This window comes from Etheostoma spectabile, chromosome 20, assembly GCF_008692095.1.
Source record: "Etheostoma spectabile isolate EspeVRDwgs_2016 chromosome 20, UIUC_Espe_1.0, whole genome shotgun sequence".
Taxonomy (NCBI): Eukaryota; Metazoa; Chordata; class Actinopteri; order Perciformes; family Percidae; genus Etheostoma; species Etheostoma spectabile.
The window spans coordinates 11482536-11497232 of record NC_045752.1 but is presented as its reverse complement, the minus strand read 5'-3'; the positions used below and the strand labels follow the sequence as shown (position 1 = coordinate 11497232).

At 42.7% G+C, this 14697-nt stretch overlaps 1 protein-coding gene across 5 annotated transcripts in view; it reads left to right on the top strand.

Annotated features, from left to right (window-relative positions):
• LOC116670471 (signal-induced proliferation-associated 1-like protein 1) overlaps positions 1–14697 on the top strand; it is a 35710-nt gene that overhangs the window by 3940 nt on the left and 17073 nt on the right. For all 5 annotated transcript variants that reach the window (XM_032501020.1, XM_032501019.1, XM_032501021.1 and 2 more), the window contains exons 2-3: positions 12418–14130; positions 14259–14389. In XM_032501020.1, coding sequence (XP_032356911.1) covers positions 12645–14130; positions 14259–14389 — 1617 coding nt within the window. In that variant the 5' untranslated portion in view covers positions 12418–12644. The remainder of the gene's footprint in view (positions 1–12417; positions 14131–14258; positions 14390–14697) is intronic.

The window sequence follows — 14697 nt, the reverse complement described above, 5'->3', positions numbered from 1 at the left end:
CTAATATAGTCACAGCATTCTTTCTGTAGTTTGTGTTGTGCTTTTTTTCCTGTACTGAAACTCAGAAAATCCCTCCTCATATTGCTCCAAAATTCCACATCCGTTGCTTTGGAACCAGGGAATCCATTTCCACCCTGTGAGTTCCTGCTTTGCTCTTAGTAAAGCTGAGAAGGAAGAATGAGACCACTGTGAACCCAAGGCAGCCTTTGCTACATTTTGACGACTTTTTAAACATATAGAAGTTTCAGGTGGACTGTGTGAAGTAAGTAGGAACATGTCCCACTGTCACTGTTCATGCAGTGTGTCCATGCAGTTGTGTGTTATAACCTCAGCCTATAACAAAAAACATACACTCAATATTCATGTTGAAATAATTAGACTACGGTGTAAAACAGAGCACTGTCTGATAAATAAGGCCATAGTCTTTTTTTCCATATTTCTCCAGGTGCAAAAGGCAGATAGGGCTGGCTAATAACAAACATGGCTACTTTCCCAGCCTTTCCTCTCTCGCTGCCTGTTTCCTGTGTGTTTCATTGATGTATTCCTGGATACCCTGTCTACAGCTTAGCTACGCAAGAACACATTTGAAACTTGGAAGCTGTCTTGTACATGTAAAGATGGACATGTTTGTATAATACTTGCATGTGGAAGCTCCTAAAGTTGATTATTGATATGAGAATGCTTTTTCTTAGTTTGATATATAGTTGTCAAAACAGTTTAAGAAAGTGTATATTGTACATGTTTTGCCATATCGTTTCTATCGCAGTGTCGAAAAACAGCAGCCGAACTGCGTAACGGCAATATTTACATCATTTGGACGCTTTCCGTTCTGATCCTTGCACGTTATGTTAATTTTGCACTAAGGTTCTTAATAAAATAAGAAATGGTACTTTTGCCAAGTATTTAATTTACACAATAGTATACAAAATAGGCTTTACCAATTGGTTATTTAATATAGCCTAGAATATTTATTTATTGAATTACCAGAAAACATTCTATATAGGGATATGCACCTGTACACATCCTGTTTTGCTGTCCTGAACGTTCACCTTTGCTTAATTTTAAACTGAGCCTAGTAACCAGAAGTTAAAATACCCAACACTAGGTAGCCAAACACTATGGGAGATGCAAATGAGGGCTCCAATCAAAACTTGCATGTCTTCCTCCTCTTTGACTTGTGGGGATGCAAAGTCCTGGTTTTTGCCAGCCGGGGGAGGAATACAGGGGAAGGGTGTTGGGGCATTTTAGTTGCATTCTGCTTCACTCTGTATCCATGAGTCAAGACTAAAACAGTAGGATTACTGGGGCAACCGTCTGATGTTGTCTGGTTAATAAAGCAGATGTTAATTTGCTTGCCTTGTGCTGGCATGCATTTTAAAATCGTGATTTCTTTTTGGGTTGTTTATGAAAACAAAAGTATTGCAAACACTGCACCCTGGGCTGCTGCTTGTGTGGCTTGCATGGAACTGGCACAGAAGCATGATAAACCACAGTTGTGAGTGTGCCAGTAGGTGCAGTGCAGTGCAGTGCAGTGCAAGCCAGCAGCAGAACGCTGTACAGGTTTGCACTGTGGTTTTCTGGCACAGCCTGTGATTTAGCAGGGCACCACTATTATGCAACACTAGCTGACTTATCACAGTCCAAATGACTTTGTATGAATTGATTAACTCGGCTGCCTGCCTGTTTATAATTGGACTGCAGGTGCACTGGGCTATGCACTGGACCAGTGCCAAAATCAATGACTGTAAATGGTTTACGTGTATAACTTTGCTACGCTGTTGTTGTGGATTCTGTGTCCTGATCACGCCTTTCCATGTCCTGAACTGTAGATTTAGAAACTATTTGCCATTTCTGACAAATAATTCTGATTACTGAGGCACACCTGAGCTTTCCACTGAGTCCTCAGTTGGGGAATTAGGCTGCTCTCCAAGCTGTAGGGGACAACACAGTCAGCCAGGCAGACATGGCAGAAAATCCCCCTGAGGTTTTCTGCAAGGATAATAAGCCCTTCCTTTGCTGCCACCCCCCCGGCCTGCACTGGTCCTCATGTCACCTCGCACTGAAGCTGTCCCCCTGTCCCCAGCACTGCAACCCATGTTGTTACCTTGTTAAATCGCTTACCTGACGAGATCCTAGTTTTATATTTCTGCCTTCATCCTTGCAAACCAAAAAGGGTTAATTTCAAAATTGTAGATTACGTCTTGTGCACTAGGCACACAATTCATTTCTGGTGGCAGCACAGCAGCTATTTGGCCAATGTGAGGGGATATTAATCAAACTTTCACCTTGACACTGGCCTTCCACAATGGCTTGCTGTGTTCTCCTTTTGAATGCCGCTCATCTGTCGAATATTAGTCTGTGGGGAAGCCTTATACAGTGCATTATGCATTCGGTTATGGCTGCCCCAATTCATCTCTACAATCAAATTAGCTGATGTGTTTTACCCTGGTTGCTGCAGAGGTGTATTTGTGGCCAAGCAGCTTTTGATTGATTGATAGATCAGTTTGACTGATAAAAACAAACTCCAAAGGATGTGTGAGCATCTTATGATAGATCTGATTACATTCTCTAGGGGGCCTTTTAAAGCTGTGGCCAATGCTGCTGCTGCTGCTGCTGCTGCTGCAGTGAAGCTTGTGTGTCTCATGTTTGCTCAGCAGGGTCCTGACCCCTCCCAAACCTGCCTAATCAAACAACTGCTCTTCTTCTAGAACAACACCTTGCCACAACCTGTGCAGACAGCCCTGTCAAAATAAACAACAAACCAGCATGTCATTCACAAACTATTCCATTCTTAAAATGCCATGGCAGCCATACAGAGTTCATATTGTGGGTTGTGCTTTCTATTTCTTTGTTACTGACAGTGTTTTCATTCTTTTCTCTTGCCAGTCTGTTATCTGGTCAGAGCATTCAGTTAATCTGTCTGTGTTTATGCAACATACACTGTACAAGGTTGGTGTTGCATGGGCACATGAGCTAAGGTTGTCTCTGAAAATACTTGATTGTTTCTGAGATTGTAATCAATTAAAATGGACTTTGCTTTATTGTGGTACGGGTTTTCTAATCAGAATTCTGTCTTTGTAGTTCCTCTGTGACTTAGCTTTGCTACCTGTGTAATCAGACAGAGGATGTGAGAGGACAAAGCAGTGGATGACTTCCAAACATCACAGGCATCTGTCACATTGTCACCTCTGCTGTGAGAGTCTGTCAGGCCACTGTCGATAGATCTTGCTGCTCATATGTAGTTGTACAAGAAGACTTAAGTGTTTTCACCCTGGCCCTGTCCTCCCCCCACACCCACACTACATACGTAGACTCATAAATACAATCCCATTCACTTTTGACAGTTTGAAATACAGTAATAAAGATAAAAAACAAGACTTGCAATCAAGTTTAACAGCAATTTGGAACTGGAGGCTCACTAATCCTAGGCAATCGGGAAGCCAAGAATAATAATAAATAGGGCTGTCAATCGATTACAATATTTAATCGATTGATTAATTGCATGATTTTCCATAGTTAACTCACAATTAATCGCAAATTAATTGCAATTTTTTTAATCTCTTCTAAATGTACTTTAAAAGGGATATTTTTCAAGTTTTTAATGCTCTTATCAACATGGGAGCGGACACATATGCTTGCTTCATGCAAATGTTTATTATTATTGCAACAATCCAAAACAATGACAAATACTGTCCAAGATATTCTCCAGAATAACCTCAAATGTGCTGTATGCTCAGAAATAGACTGAATTTGTGCATCAGCTGTATGCTTGGCCAGCAAGTGTTTTTTGAGACTACATACTCCGGTGGTAACTCAATTCACATTGACAGTATGCAAATAACTTTAGTCTTGACGAGAGAACCATCTCAGAGGGCTTTGAAACTGAATTAGCCATTCAAAAGACCCTTTTCTTTATCCATTTCTGCTCTAGCAGGTTTGTTTCTGCTAGCCATCCACCACTGCTGCATCGCTTTCTGAATTCCCAAACTACAGAGCGGCCCGAGGCCCAAATCACAGAACGTGGATGTGGTAATCGCTGTTATTAATGCATTCATTTTGACAGCCCTAATAAAATCTTGACTAGGTATTTTGACCCTCCTCTGAGCACATGTGTGCATTGTTTGTAGTAGCCATGGGCCACAGGAATAAATGGCAGTATTGGCCTGAGCCCAACTAGGAGGGGCACTGGTCAGGTGACCAATACTCACTGATGGGCACGCACTTGTGTGCACGCATTTGTGTGTGTGTGGGTGAGTGCGCGTGTATGTGCGGAGAGAGAGCTTTTGCACAATTGAAATACCATGATCTAATTGACATTTTTAATGACCCACTCAATCCCTGTTCAAACGTTCTGACAGCTCCACATCTCTGCTCCCGCAGTTGGTGATATGACATTGATCCAGTGGAACAGTCAAAATGATTCTGAACTTGCTAGATAGTATATAAGCTGTGTGAGCAGCACTGCAGGCTTACTCTTGATATGTTTTGCTTGTGAGTGTCTGTGATCAGAGAATGAAGTAATAGCAGGCTTGGGAAGTGTTTCGGGCCCCCTGGCTGAGCCCCCTTCTCCGTCTCCTGGCACGTGGAGAGGCTGAATTATAGACGACAAATGCAAAGTATTCACTCAGCCCTTCTCCCCGCATCAACACTGTTAATTATACTGCTGCCACTCCAGCATCCCTTCTATTTTAATCCTCAACTGATGGAAACTGCATCATTCAACACACACTCACTTGAGCACACATACAGAGGCGTGTGCTAGCCCCATGCTGAGCTGGGAGTATTTGTTTTCTAACACATAGGTTCACTGCTTTTCAAATATTCGGAGGGGCATATTGACCTTTTGTTGGGCAAATAGAGAAATCGCAGTACCCCTATAAACACCTCTCCACCCCAGCCCACACTGCCCTGTTTAAAAAGGACTCTGTTGAGAAATTCTCCCATTACATTGGGTTTAATTCAAGTGACCTGCTTCCTCGGTTCAGCAATGCAACATTTTGTCACACAGACATAATAACTGAATTTGTACTACAATGTAACAAGTGGAAATATTCCAATATAATAACATTATAGCAATTAACATACAGTTGTTTAAATCAAATGCATGAATTCCAAGTCACCTTACAGCATCTTATAGGAGCTGTCAGTAGATTCAGTAGATGGAGACTTTTTGTTAAAGAGCTTTGGGTTAGTTTTGAAATTCAAAGCTCACACTGAAACATTCCCATATAAATGACAGATCTTTTTCACCTGGAGGAAGTGGTGTGCTATTTGGCAGAGTGCCTGTGTGGGAACCAGTGCCAGTACGTTTCTTGCGCGGGGCAGGAATTGAGGTGGAATTGTCATATACAATTTCACAGTACGTTTTTTTGAAGCTCTTATGTTGGTTATCATATCTGATATTAAAATATAGTTGTTTTTTCAGTCAACCTCAGCAGGCAGATTTTCCTGATGTGTTGAAACTCTGGGTGGCCAAGGCCACTGATTATTTTAGTGTTCACTAACCCAGTAGCAAGCCAAACTCAGATTAATGTATCACTTGAGATAAACATAAACAAAAGCTCAAAGTAGCTTGTGGGTAGTTTATTTGAATTTTATCCACAACGCCATTTCATAACAATATGTGTACTTTGGCTGCAGCTTTCTTTTAGTAGTGCAGAAAATTGATGGTATAAATAATATGTTTGTGCAAATAATTACTAAAAATATAATGTGAGGGGTGTTTCCAGGTTTTGGATGGTTACACAATAGCCACTCATGCCAATGACTATTATGTGAGTGTGCGTATTAAGCACCTGCAGTTGAGGGTCTTGTTGCAGTGGCAGTTGAAAGAGTGAAATTTGAGCTTTACTTATTAGCTTTTCACACAATGACAACACTCACAGGAAGGTCTTCTACAATCATCTTTATGGTCCTCCATCAGTCTAGTGCCACTTAAAGCTATAGTACGTAGTTTCTGTCGCCCCCATGAGGAATTCTAAGTAATGACAACAACACTGTGGGCACGTCCACATGATACAGCCTTCCGTAATCGGGCATGCGCCCAACCCTCTACTCCATGCAGTTGCTAGTATGCAAGGAGGACACGGAGGATTAAAAAAAGAGGAGGGACTCTTCAGAAGAGGTAATTATCTTCACTAAAGCTTCTGCGCGGGAAAGTCACCGGACGGACGACAAAGAAACACAGAGAGAGTTGTGTGGAGCTGATACTCTTAATTTGCTTTGTAGCAACTCATTTGGCAATGACTTAAAAGTAACAGATGTTCATTAATATCAAAGTTAATGCACTAAAGCTTTAAACACACACAACCCACACTGCTGACCAATGACCCACCTGTTAATAATCAACAGGTGTTTAACACATTTATACCAGACTGCTGTGTCTGTAACTTATGACACACACACACACACACACACACACACACACACACACACACACACACACACTACACACTTACTTTACTAATAATCTCTAGAAGTGTAGAAGAACCAGAATTTATTGGAATATAAATGATTTGTTAAAGGTCACATGTTATGCTTTTCCGTGTTTTCTGTCATATCTACAATGTTATAATGTTGGATTTTCATGTAAACTTCAAATAATGAGGTAAACTTATTTTAGACAAATCCCTCTTAGCTAAAATGTTCAGATTTCCAACTATTCTGAACATTCTGGTTTCAACTGTTTTTTCTACTCTTGGCTAAGTGTTATGCGACCCTAAGCGGCCTGCTATGATTGGTCATCTGCTCCAAGTAGGCAGGACTGGAGTGTTTTTTGTTTTTTAAACCGCTGTGGTGTTAACATCGGCCCATGTAACTACATGCAAACGGCAGTAAACAGTGTCACTTTGGCTGCAAGGGTATCGTTTGGATTTTTACGATTCCGATGCCAAACCGGTACTCTTAAAACAATTCCTATTCCTAAACCAATTCTTGACTAACTGAAAAAATGACAATAAAGAAAGGCTCTTTTTCGTAGCGTTTTTAATTTTTTTTAAATTTATTTAAAGTTTTATAGTACTTAAATATATAATAAGTATGTCGCCGCATGTTTCAGAAAATTCAATGTGCTTCCCCCTTTGCACGTAATAGTTTTGAAACATTTGATGCATTTTGCGATTTCGGAATCCTTAGCTGTGAAATCCAGCCACTCTTTCGACCGTTTTGCTTTAGGCATTTTAAATGCACTAAAAGATAGCTAGCTAACAATAGACTAGCAGAGCAAGCGTAATATGTCCACTAGCGATCACGTGCAGTGAATGGTTAATATGCTTTTATGTCCGATTTGGTTTCAATTTGGCCCAGAAGGAAACATTTAAAAGTAGCCCACATTTACGGTAGCTAGCTTACGGTAAACTACAGAGAGAGTGTGATATTTTTACGTTTGTTTCGGAGCGACGGCGGGTTAATATTTATTAAGTGGAACCGAAATGAGGAACCAAAATTTGCATTCTAATCCGGTCTGATTCCTAACGGCGTAGGAACTTGGCCACCTTGTTTAATTGCATGCTCTGTACATTTCATCGTTTATTCATATCAAGAGAGATTAGAGAGAGAGATTCAGCAGATCATTTTTTTCTGGGCAGCCCTGATGGCTACACAAAGACCATAACTGGACAGAAAATGTAATCTTAGTATGAGACAGGTATAGCAGAAATAGCATCTCTGTGAGCTGGCAGGGGACAGGAAAGAGCTGTCTTTGATGTTTGCAGAAATTAAAAGCAGTTTAGATTGTCTTATTCAGAAATAGCTATTGTCCCATGAGTTTGTTCTTATATCATGTCATCTGGTTGTGTTTGTGTAGTTCCTGTAGAATTTGGTGTTTTACATTTATCAGAGTTTTGCTTTGTCAGGCATGTGGTGTGAGAGCCTTTGTCTCTGCGTGTACCTGTCCATGTGCATCAGGAACTCACTGTCTCTCTAATGGAGTCCTAGGGTTTGAGGCAGACAGAGAGGGCAGGGTGAGGGAAAGTGCAGCCTAGAGCAGACTTTCACTTTTTTTAAAACTCAGCTCCCAACTGGTTCAGCCGCCAGGCAGCCACCTCATTAGAATTTTTTACATTCCTCTTCAGGCAGCAGCACACTGCTTCCTCCCCATTGCTCTTTATAATGCACAGCTTTGAAAAGCTGACAAGCTTAAATCTGAACCTCCTCAATAAAGACAAGTAACCTATTAAACCAAAGATGAGGAACTAAACCAACTCAGTGCTCAGTGTCGGGAGATTCATGTATTTAAGGACCATGCAGTTTCAGTTGATGTGCATACTTTTAAATCAATTAAATACAATATTGTTTTTTGTTTTTTGTTTTGACTGGACAGCTAATAGATTAGATAAGAAGTGTTGTTCCTTCTTTACGCAGTACAAGTAGACCAGCTTTTAGCTGTGCAACTAGCTTTTTCATTTTTTTTTAATTAGAGGTAAATGGCCTTCTAGGAGTTGGACAAAGGATTTTATTGTCAAACTCCTAGCCCACCGATAATGACATTGGAAATCGGACTGGGTTTACTGTTTCTAACTATAAACTATGTCAAGTGTTTCAAGTGTCTATTTATCCTGCTGTCTCTCCCACGTAAAATGTGATACCCTGGTGGAATACTTTCTGAAGAAGAGAGGAAGGATCGAGGACACCCTGCTGAAGATAATGGCAATGAATACATCCTGGCGCTCCTCCAGAGCTGTCTTCTTGTGTAAGGCTGTGAGTGAAATTCACTTTGCCAGTGGTTAGCTATGCCCATTACTCACTGAACTGTGCTGCAGTGATAGCGAGGGGCCCAGATATGGGGCAGAGCAGCAGCACATCACAAAACAATGGTGATGATGAATGTCGATACACCACCGTTTTCTGAAGTGCTCCAACTACACGCATTGCTTGCATTGCATGTGTGTTCGGTTGAACAATTCGTCGGTTCAGTTGTCATTTTATTGTGGCTTTCCACTTCATCCATAGTTGGTCTCATAGATCAAACTCTCAGTATAACTTGGCTGCAAAGATAGAAGACTGTAGTTGTAAAGTGATGGCAGACTTAAAAGTGTTTTTATAACTGACTATCACTGTGACAGTCAGTGTTTCACTTCTCTCTAAGAATTTGCCCAAACATGCCCTACTTCTCCTCCCCCCCTCACACAGACGTTCATCACTTCCTCTGAAATTGGTGGAATTCCAGGATGTCGGCTCGCAGTTGGATGATGCTGGTATCGTTTGTCTGCCAGCGGGGTGTCAGGTTTGCTCAATCAGATGGGCAGGTTTGTGCTTGGTTTTCAGCCAGATGCAGATGCAAGACAGAAAAAGAGTTTAAAAACCTTGTGCGTCTACGGTGCTTTTAGGCTGCTGTGGTTAGGCTACACTTGATGTGTAGAAACCTCAGTTAACCCCTCACTCCTCAAAACCCCCTCCTTGACAGGAAATTATGTTGCGTAGAAGTCTGTGGATTTGTTATTAATGCGGCAGATTTTTGCTTCTAAAGTTTAAATTCTCTGTGTGACTGGTGCACAACCTTGTGGGAAAGCTTGCAAGAGTTTAACTGCATCTGGCTCCAGTCTGTAGCTTTCTTCAGGTTGTTCCCATTGTGCTTCCCCAAATCTCAGTCAGCTGTCAGTTAGAATGTGTTGCGGCAGCGATACATACTCACATGACACAACACAGAAAACGTTCTGCTTGCTGTTGTAAGCCTTTTCTTGGCCACGTGAGCCCTTCCTCCTCCTACCTGTCCATCTCAAATGTATATGTATTTTGATGTTTCCCATGTTTCCAATTTTTAGTTCAGTGTTTGCTTCATCTCTATTTCTCCAGTTTCCTTTGTATCTCATTCATTTGGTTTTCCTGGCAGGCCTCATATACACAACCACAGTGAGGTTCCCGTGCCAGGCAATTTTCAAAGACTTCACTATGTTGGAATGGGGCCCCAGTCTTGCCCAGGACAGAGGGACCTTTGTGCCTGCTGCCCAACAGCCCAGTCAGCTCTTAGAGCACGGGAAGATTAGGGGACAGGGTGAACCAATGGGCTAAATGGTAGGGTGCCTGTTTGAAAGCCAGTGGTGTCAGCCAAACAGCCCCTTAGCCCCATTCAAGCACGCAGTAATTACAAGCTTGTAGGGCAATCCTTTGGCTTCTTTGTCTCAGCTTTGGAAACACTTGCCCAGTCCACAGGGGAACTTCATTCTCTCTCTCTTTGGAGACCAGGGACGAATAGTCTTTCAACTCCAGCATGCTGTCCTTTGTCTCAGGGAGACCAGCTAGCCAAGCCAGCTCAGCAACAGGGATCCCCTTCAGGAGCAACCCACCTCCAGGAGACTTTGAAAGTATCTAGCACCCCACCCTGTGTCTTGATGATGACTAAAGTCTTTGCTTTAGTTGCTCTGATTTTTGTGAGTCAGATTTGAAAGACTCAGACCCTAGGTTTATATTTGTGATTCATCCCAGCACAGTTCTGCTGACAGACTACTGTCTGTCAGTAAACCTTTAATTCCATGGACTGTGTGTGATGTGTGTGTGTTGTGTGTGTGTGTGTGGTGTGTGGTGTGTGGTGTGGTTGTGTGATGAACTTGTATCCACTGTGTTGCTGTGGTGTGGGTGTTATGTGTGTGTGTGTGTGTGTGTGTGTGTGTGTGTGTGTGTGTGTGGAAGGCCCACTATCTGAATCACCTGTAACACATAAAGGCTTTTATAGGGCCATGTTATTCAGATCAGAGCACAGCCCTCTGTGTCTAGACTGTCTGCAGTCACTACAACCGTAACAGCAAATTGTCGCACCTCAAAGGTGTGCTGTGACATCACCAGCTCTTAATCTGCATCTGTACATCCACTTAGCTAACATCTCAACGAGCCAGACGGACCAGCTGGGAGGTCAGAGCCCAAATTACAGGAAGTTAACCTCATTTAGTCAACAGGCTCAAGCTGTTTGGACATGTTCTAGAGAGTTGTGAAAGAAAACATCTGTTTATTTCTGCACAGGGTAGATAGGAGATAGCAGGATGGGTTGGAAGGAGACTGCATTATTGTCTGGGGTTTCTTACTGTTTCTCGTTCTTTAAGCCTGTCTGTCTGCCAGTCACACAAACACAAGGCCTACTTCTTCCATCTCTGTGGCACACTCCTTCCTTTTTATCTGACAATGAAGCCAGTCATCTGTCTGCGTGTCCATTAGCAAGGAGATTAGCTGCCTGTTTTCAGGGATGTGTGTGTGTGTACGCCTGTTTCATGTGTGTTGCTTCCCTTCTTCTGTCTGTCCCTGTGGATGCTCTGCAGCATGAGGAAATAAGGCCCCACACTCTGGGACTGGACCTACAGTTTAGCATACATTCCCCCGTCTATTTTTAGTTTTATTCATGTCAAACAAATTAGTTAGTAGGACATTTTTTATTCATTAATGAGGTTTTATTAATCTGCTGTAGACACTTATTCTACTCCCATGCCCCAAAGAATTGGTGCCTGTTCAGTGTAAAGTTGGGAACGTTCATTATGTGACAGATGAAAGGTATATAAGGTATATATATAAATATTTTTCTTTAATCCAATTTTAATTTCTTCTGGCTGAAGATTTCATATAATGTAACTATAAAGCTGTTATATCCTGGGTTGGAATTTGAAAATTGCCCTGTCCATTTCATTTGATGGGGATTTGATCTTTGCTTTGATCAACTTATTATCATACTGTTAGACTCCATGTGAAACCCTATCTAATGAATTGCTTGCTTAAGGACCCTGTTCATTACTGAGTTATGTTTGTGGTTCAAAAAGTTTGACGTGTAGAAGCATTATTTTACTGACAGTTTCACACACTTTTGGACTAGAACAGGAATTATACCTGTTACTTTTTTATGCTGCATGCGTTTGCTTGATATTGATCCAACAGAAAAAGTCTCTGCTGCATAATATGCACAGGTTTAGAGTTTTTTTTAAAACACCATTCTATGTTTCAAAGATAGGCTGACTGGGGAGGCTTTGCCTCATGTCTCCCCTTGATGCTTATTCTGACATTTGTTTAAAAGTAGGCATCCTTATCTGAAATTTAACATATCAGTGACTTTTAATGGTTTTTAAAAAGCCAACAGAAGAACCTAAAACATCCACATTCTGTTCTGCAGACAGGTTTGTAAATTCTGTATCTCTCTCACTTTCTACAGAGAGGATTCATTTACATATTTGTAAAAATGTTCTAAGATAGCAGATACTAGAGTTCTTTCACTAGTAGGGGTGGGAATCACCAGACGCCTCCCGATACAATATCTTCACGATACTTATGCCGTGATACAATATTATTGAGATTTTAAACATATTGCAATATTCTGCGATATATTTCAATTTCTAAGCTTTTTTCCAACTTCTAATTTTTCCCAATTTCAAATGATGTCCCCAAAAGGAAACTTTTTCAACATCAGTTTTATCTAATCTAATCTTATCTATCTTTTCTTTTCAGGATACTTTGTTTGGAGTAAGATTAATGCCATGCGGCAGTGGCTACACAGTTGAGGAAGCAGTATGCAGGCTTGAATGCCGAAGAGGTGGGCTTGCCCTTTCACTTTTTCTGCCTCTTCACTTGTTGATCCAGACAATCAACCTGCTCATGAAGTCAGGGAGCAGCATCACATCCCAAAGGCAGCCATGTCTCCCTACTAAGTGCCTTTAACCTTTTGCACTGGTGTCATGACCAGCCTGAAGCAACCACCCATGGAACGCACCGTTGGGGGTTCCATCCCCGCCACTGATGAGTTTTACACCCGCCACCTCCGTATGGTCAATGGAGGTGCTGTGCCAACCCGCACGGACAATGTCCATGCCACTGTGAGTACAGGAGTGCCTAAAATGGGTGTCCGGGCTCGAGTGGCTGACTGGCCACCAAGGAAAGACATTGCAGGGGTTGTGTGGCACTCAGCTACAGAGCCTGAGAACTCTATTGTGCCCTCTGCTGGAAAAAGTCACATTAAGTTAGGGTCCGTAATGAGCCCTCAAGACTCGTCAATGCTGCGTAACATTCACAATACTTTGAAGAATCGAACCCAGACCCAGGCCAACAACTACAGCCCTGACACTCGATACCTAGCCCCAGGAGACTATAAAGGCCCTGCGCATAGAAACCCACGGCAAAGACGCATCCGTCAGCGGAGCAACAGTGACATGACTATTAGTGAGATGGAAGGCAGTGGAGACAGTGGAGAGGACTGGGGTCCAGCATTGGGAGCCAAATGGTCCCCTCTTCATCGTGAATACGGTAGCACCTCCTCAATAGATCAGCATGGAGCATCTGGAGAGAGCTTCTTTGAAATGCTCAGGGGCTATCAAGGGGACAAAGTTGACCAGCGTAGCCCTGCTCCAGATAAACTGGAGGACATGCTGAATGTTGGGCCCAAGCAGGCCAGCATTGATCTTCAGGAGGATGTCGTAGACAGCCCGCCTCCTAAAGCCAGAGATAAGCTCCCAAAGAGACGAACTAAATCTGAGACAGGGGGTGAGTCGATATTCCGCAAACTTCGGAACGTGCGGGGTGAGTCGGACTCCCCAAGAACGGGGTCTGACGTAGAGGACAACCGGACAGAAGACATGGGCCCCCCTTTCAAGCCCTGGGTGTGTCAGAAAGGCTTTGCCCACTATGACGTTCAAAGCATGCTGTTTGACCTCAACGAAGTTACTCAATTGCGGCAGATTGCAGGCAAGAGGAAAAACACCACCACAGGGGCATCTGCCGCTGCTGTAGCCTCGGCTACCTCCACTCTCTCGTCCACACACAGCCTGCCTTACAGCTCCCCGAGTGGCAGCCAGGAAGAGCTCAGTTCTAGGGACAGTCCTGGTCTGGATGCCTGGGATGAACAGAGCAATGAAATGCTGCTAAGTTGCCCCTGCTTCCGCAACGAGATAGGTGCTGATGGCAATGGGAGGCGCAGATTGGGAGTAGGTGGGGCAGGGTATCATGGGCTTGTGGGTGGTAGAGCAGGTAATAGTGGCTCAGAAGCACTGAGTGGGGAAGGAAACTTGTATGAAACATCTGTGAGCATGCACTGCACAAATGCTGGAGTAGCAGTGCTTGAGGGACCAAAGGAAGGTCCCAGCACGCTCAGCGAAAAAGGCAAACAATACATTGTGGAGCATGTGGACCTGGGAGCCTACTACTATAGGAAGTTCTTCTACCTTAGGGGTAAGATTCATTTACCTTCTTTCATTATGTACTCGTTAGCATATGAATGTGTGTTGTTTAAAGGAGTTAAGTTTGATATTTCCCAACAGAATTTTTTTATTGTTTCTTTGTTGGTTCCTTCATCTCAGAGCACTGGAACTATTTTGGGATGGACGAGTTACTGGGTCCAGTGGCTGTGAGCCTGCGCAGGGAGAAGCTGGAGGAGGACAAGGAGCACGGCCAGCAGTATAACTACCGTCTTATCTTCAGAACCAGCGAGGTCAGCCACAGCTTCCTATCCTTCCTACACCCCAACCTCAACCTCAGCACCACATCACATCAATCCGTCCTGCTGTGGAGTGAATCTGCCCACAGCATTTAACGATACTGCCCATTAATATTTTTGCACTTGCAAATTTGGCAAACTGTTTTGGTTGACTGTAGGAAAATCATTTTGTTTGATGCTTGCTTGGGTCTTGTATCCATTTTATATTACACCTTCTGTAATTGTGTGTAGTTAAAATACTAATATGCCTGCAAAACAATACATACATACATACATACATACATACATACATACATACATAC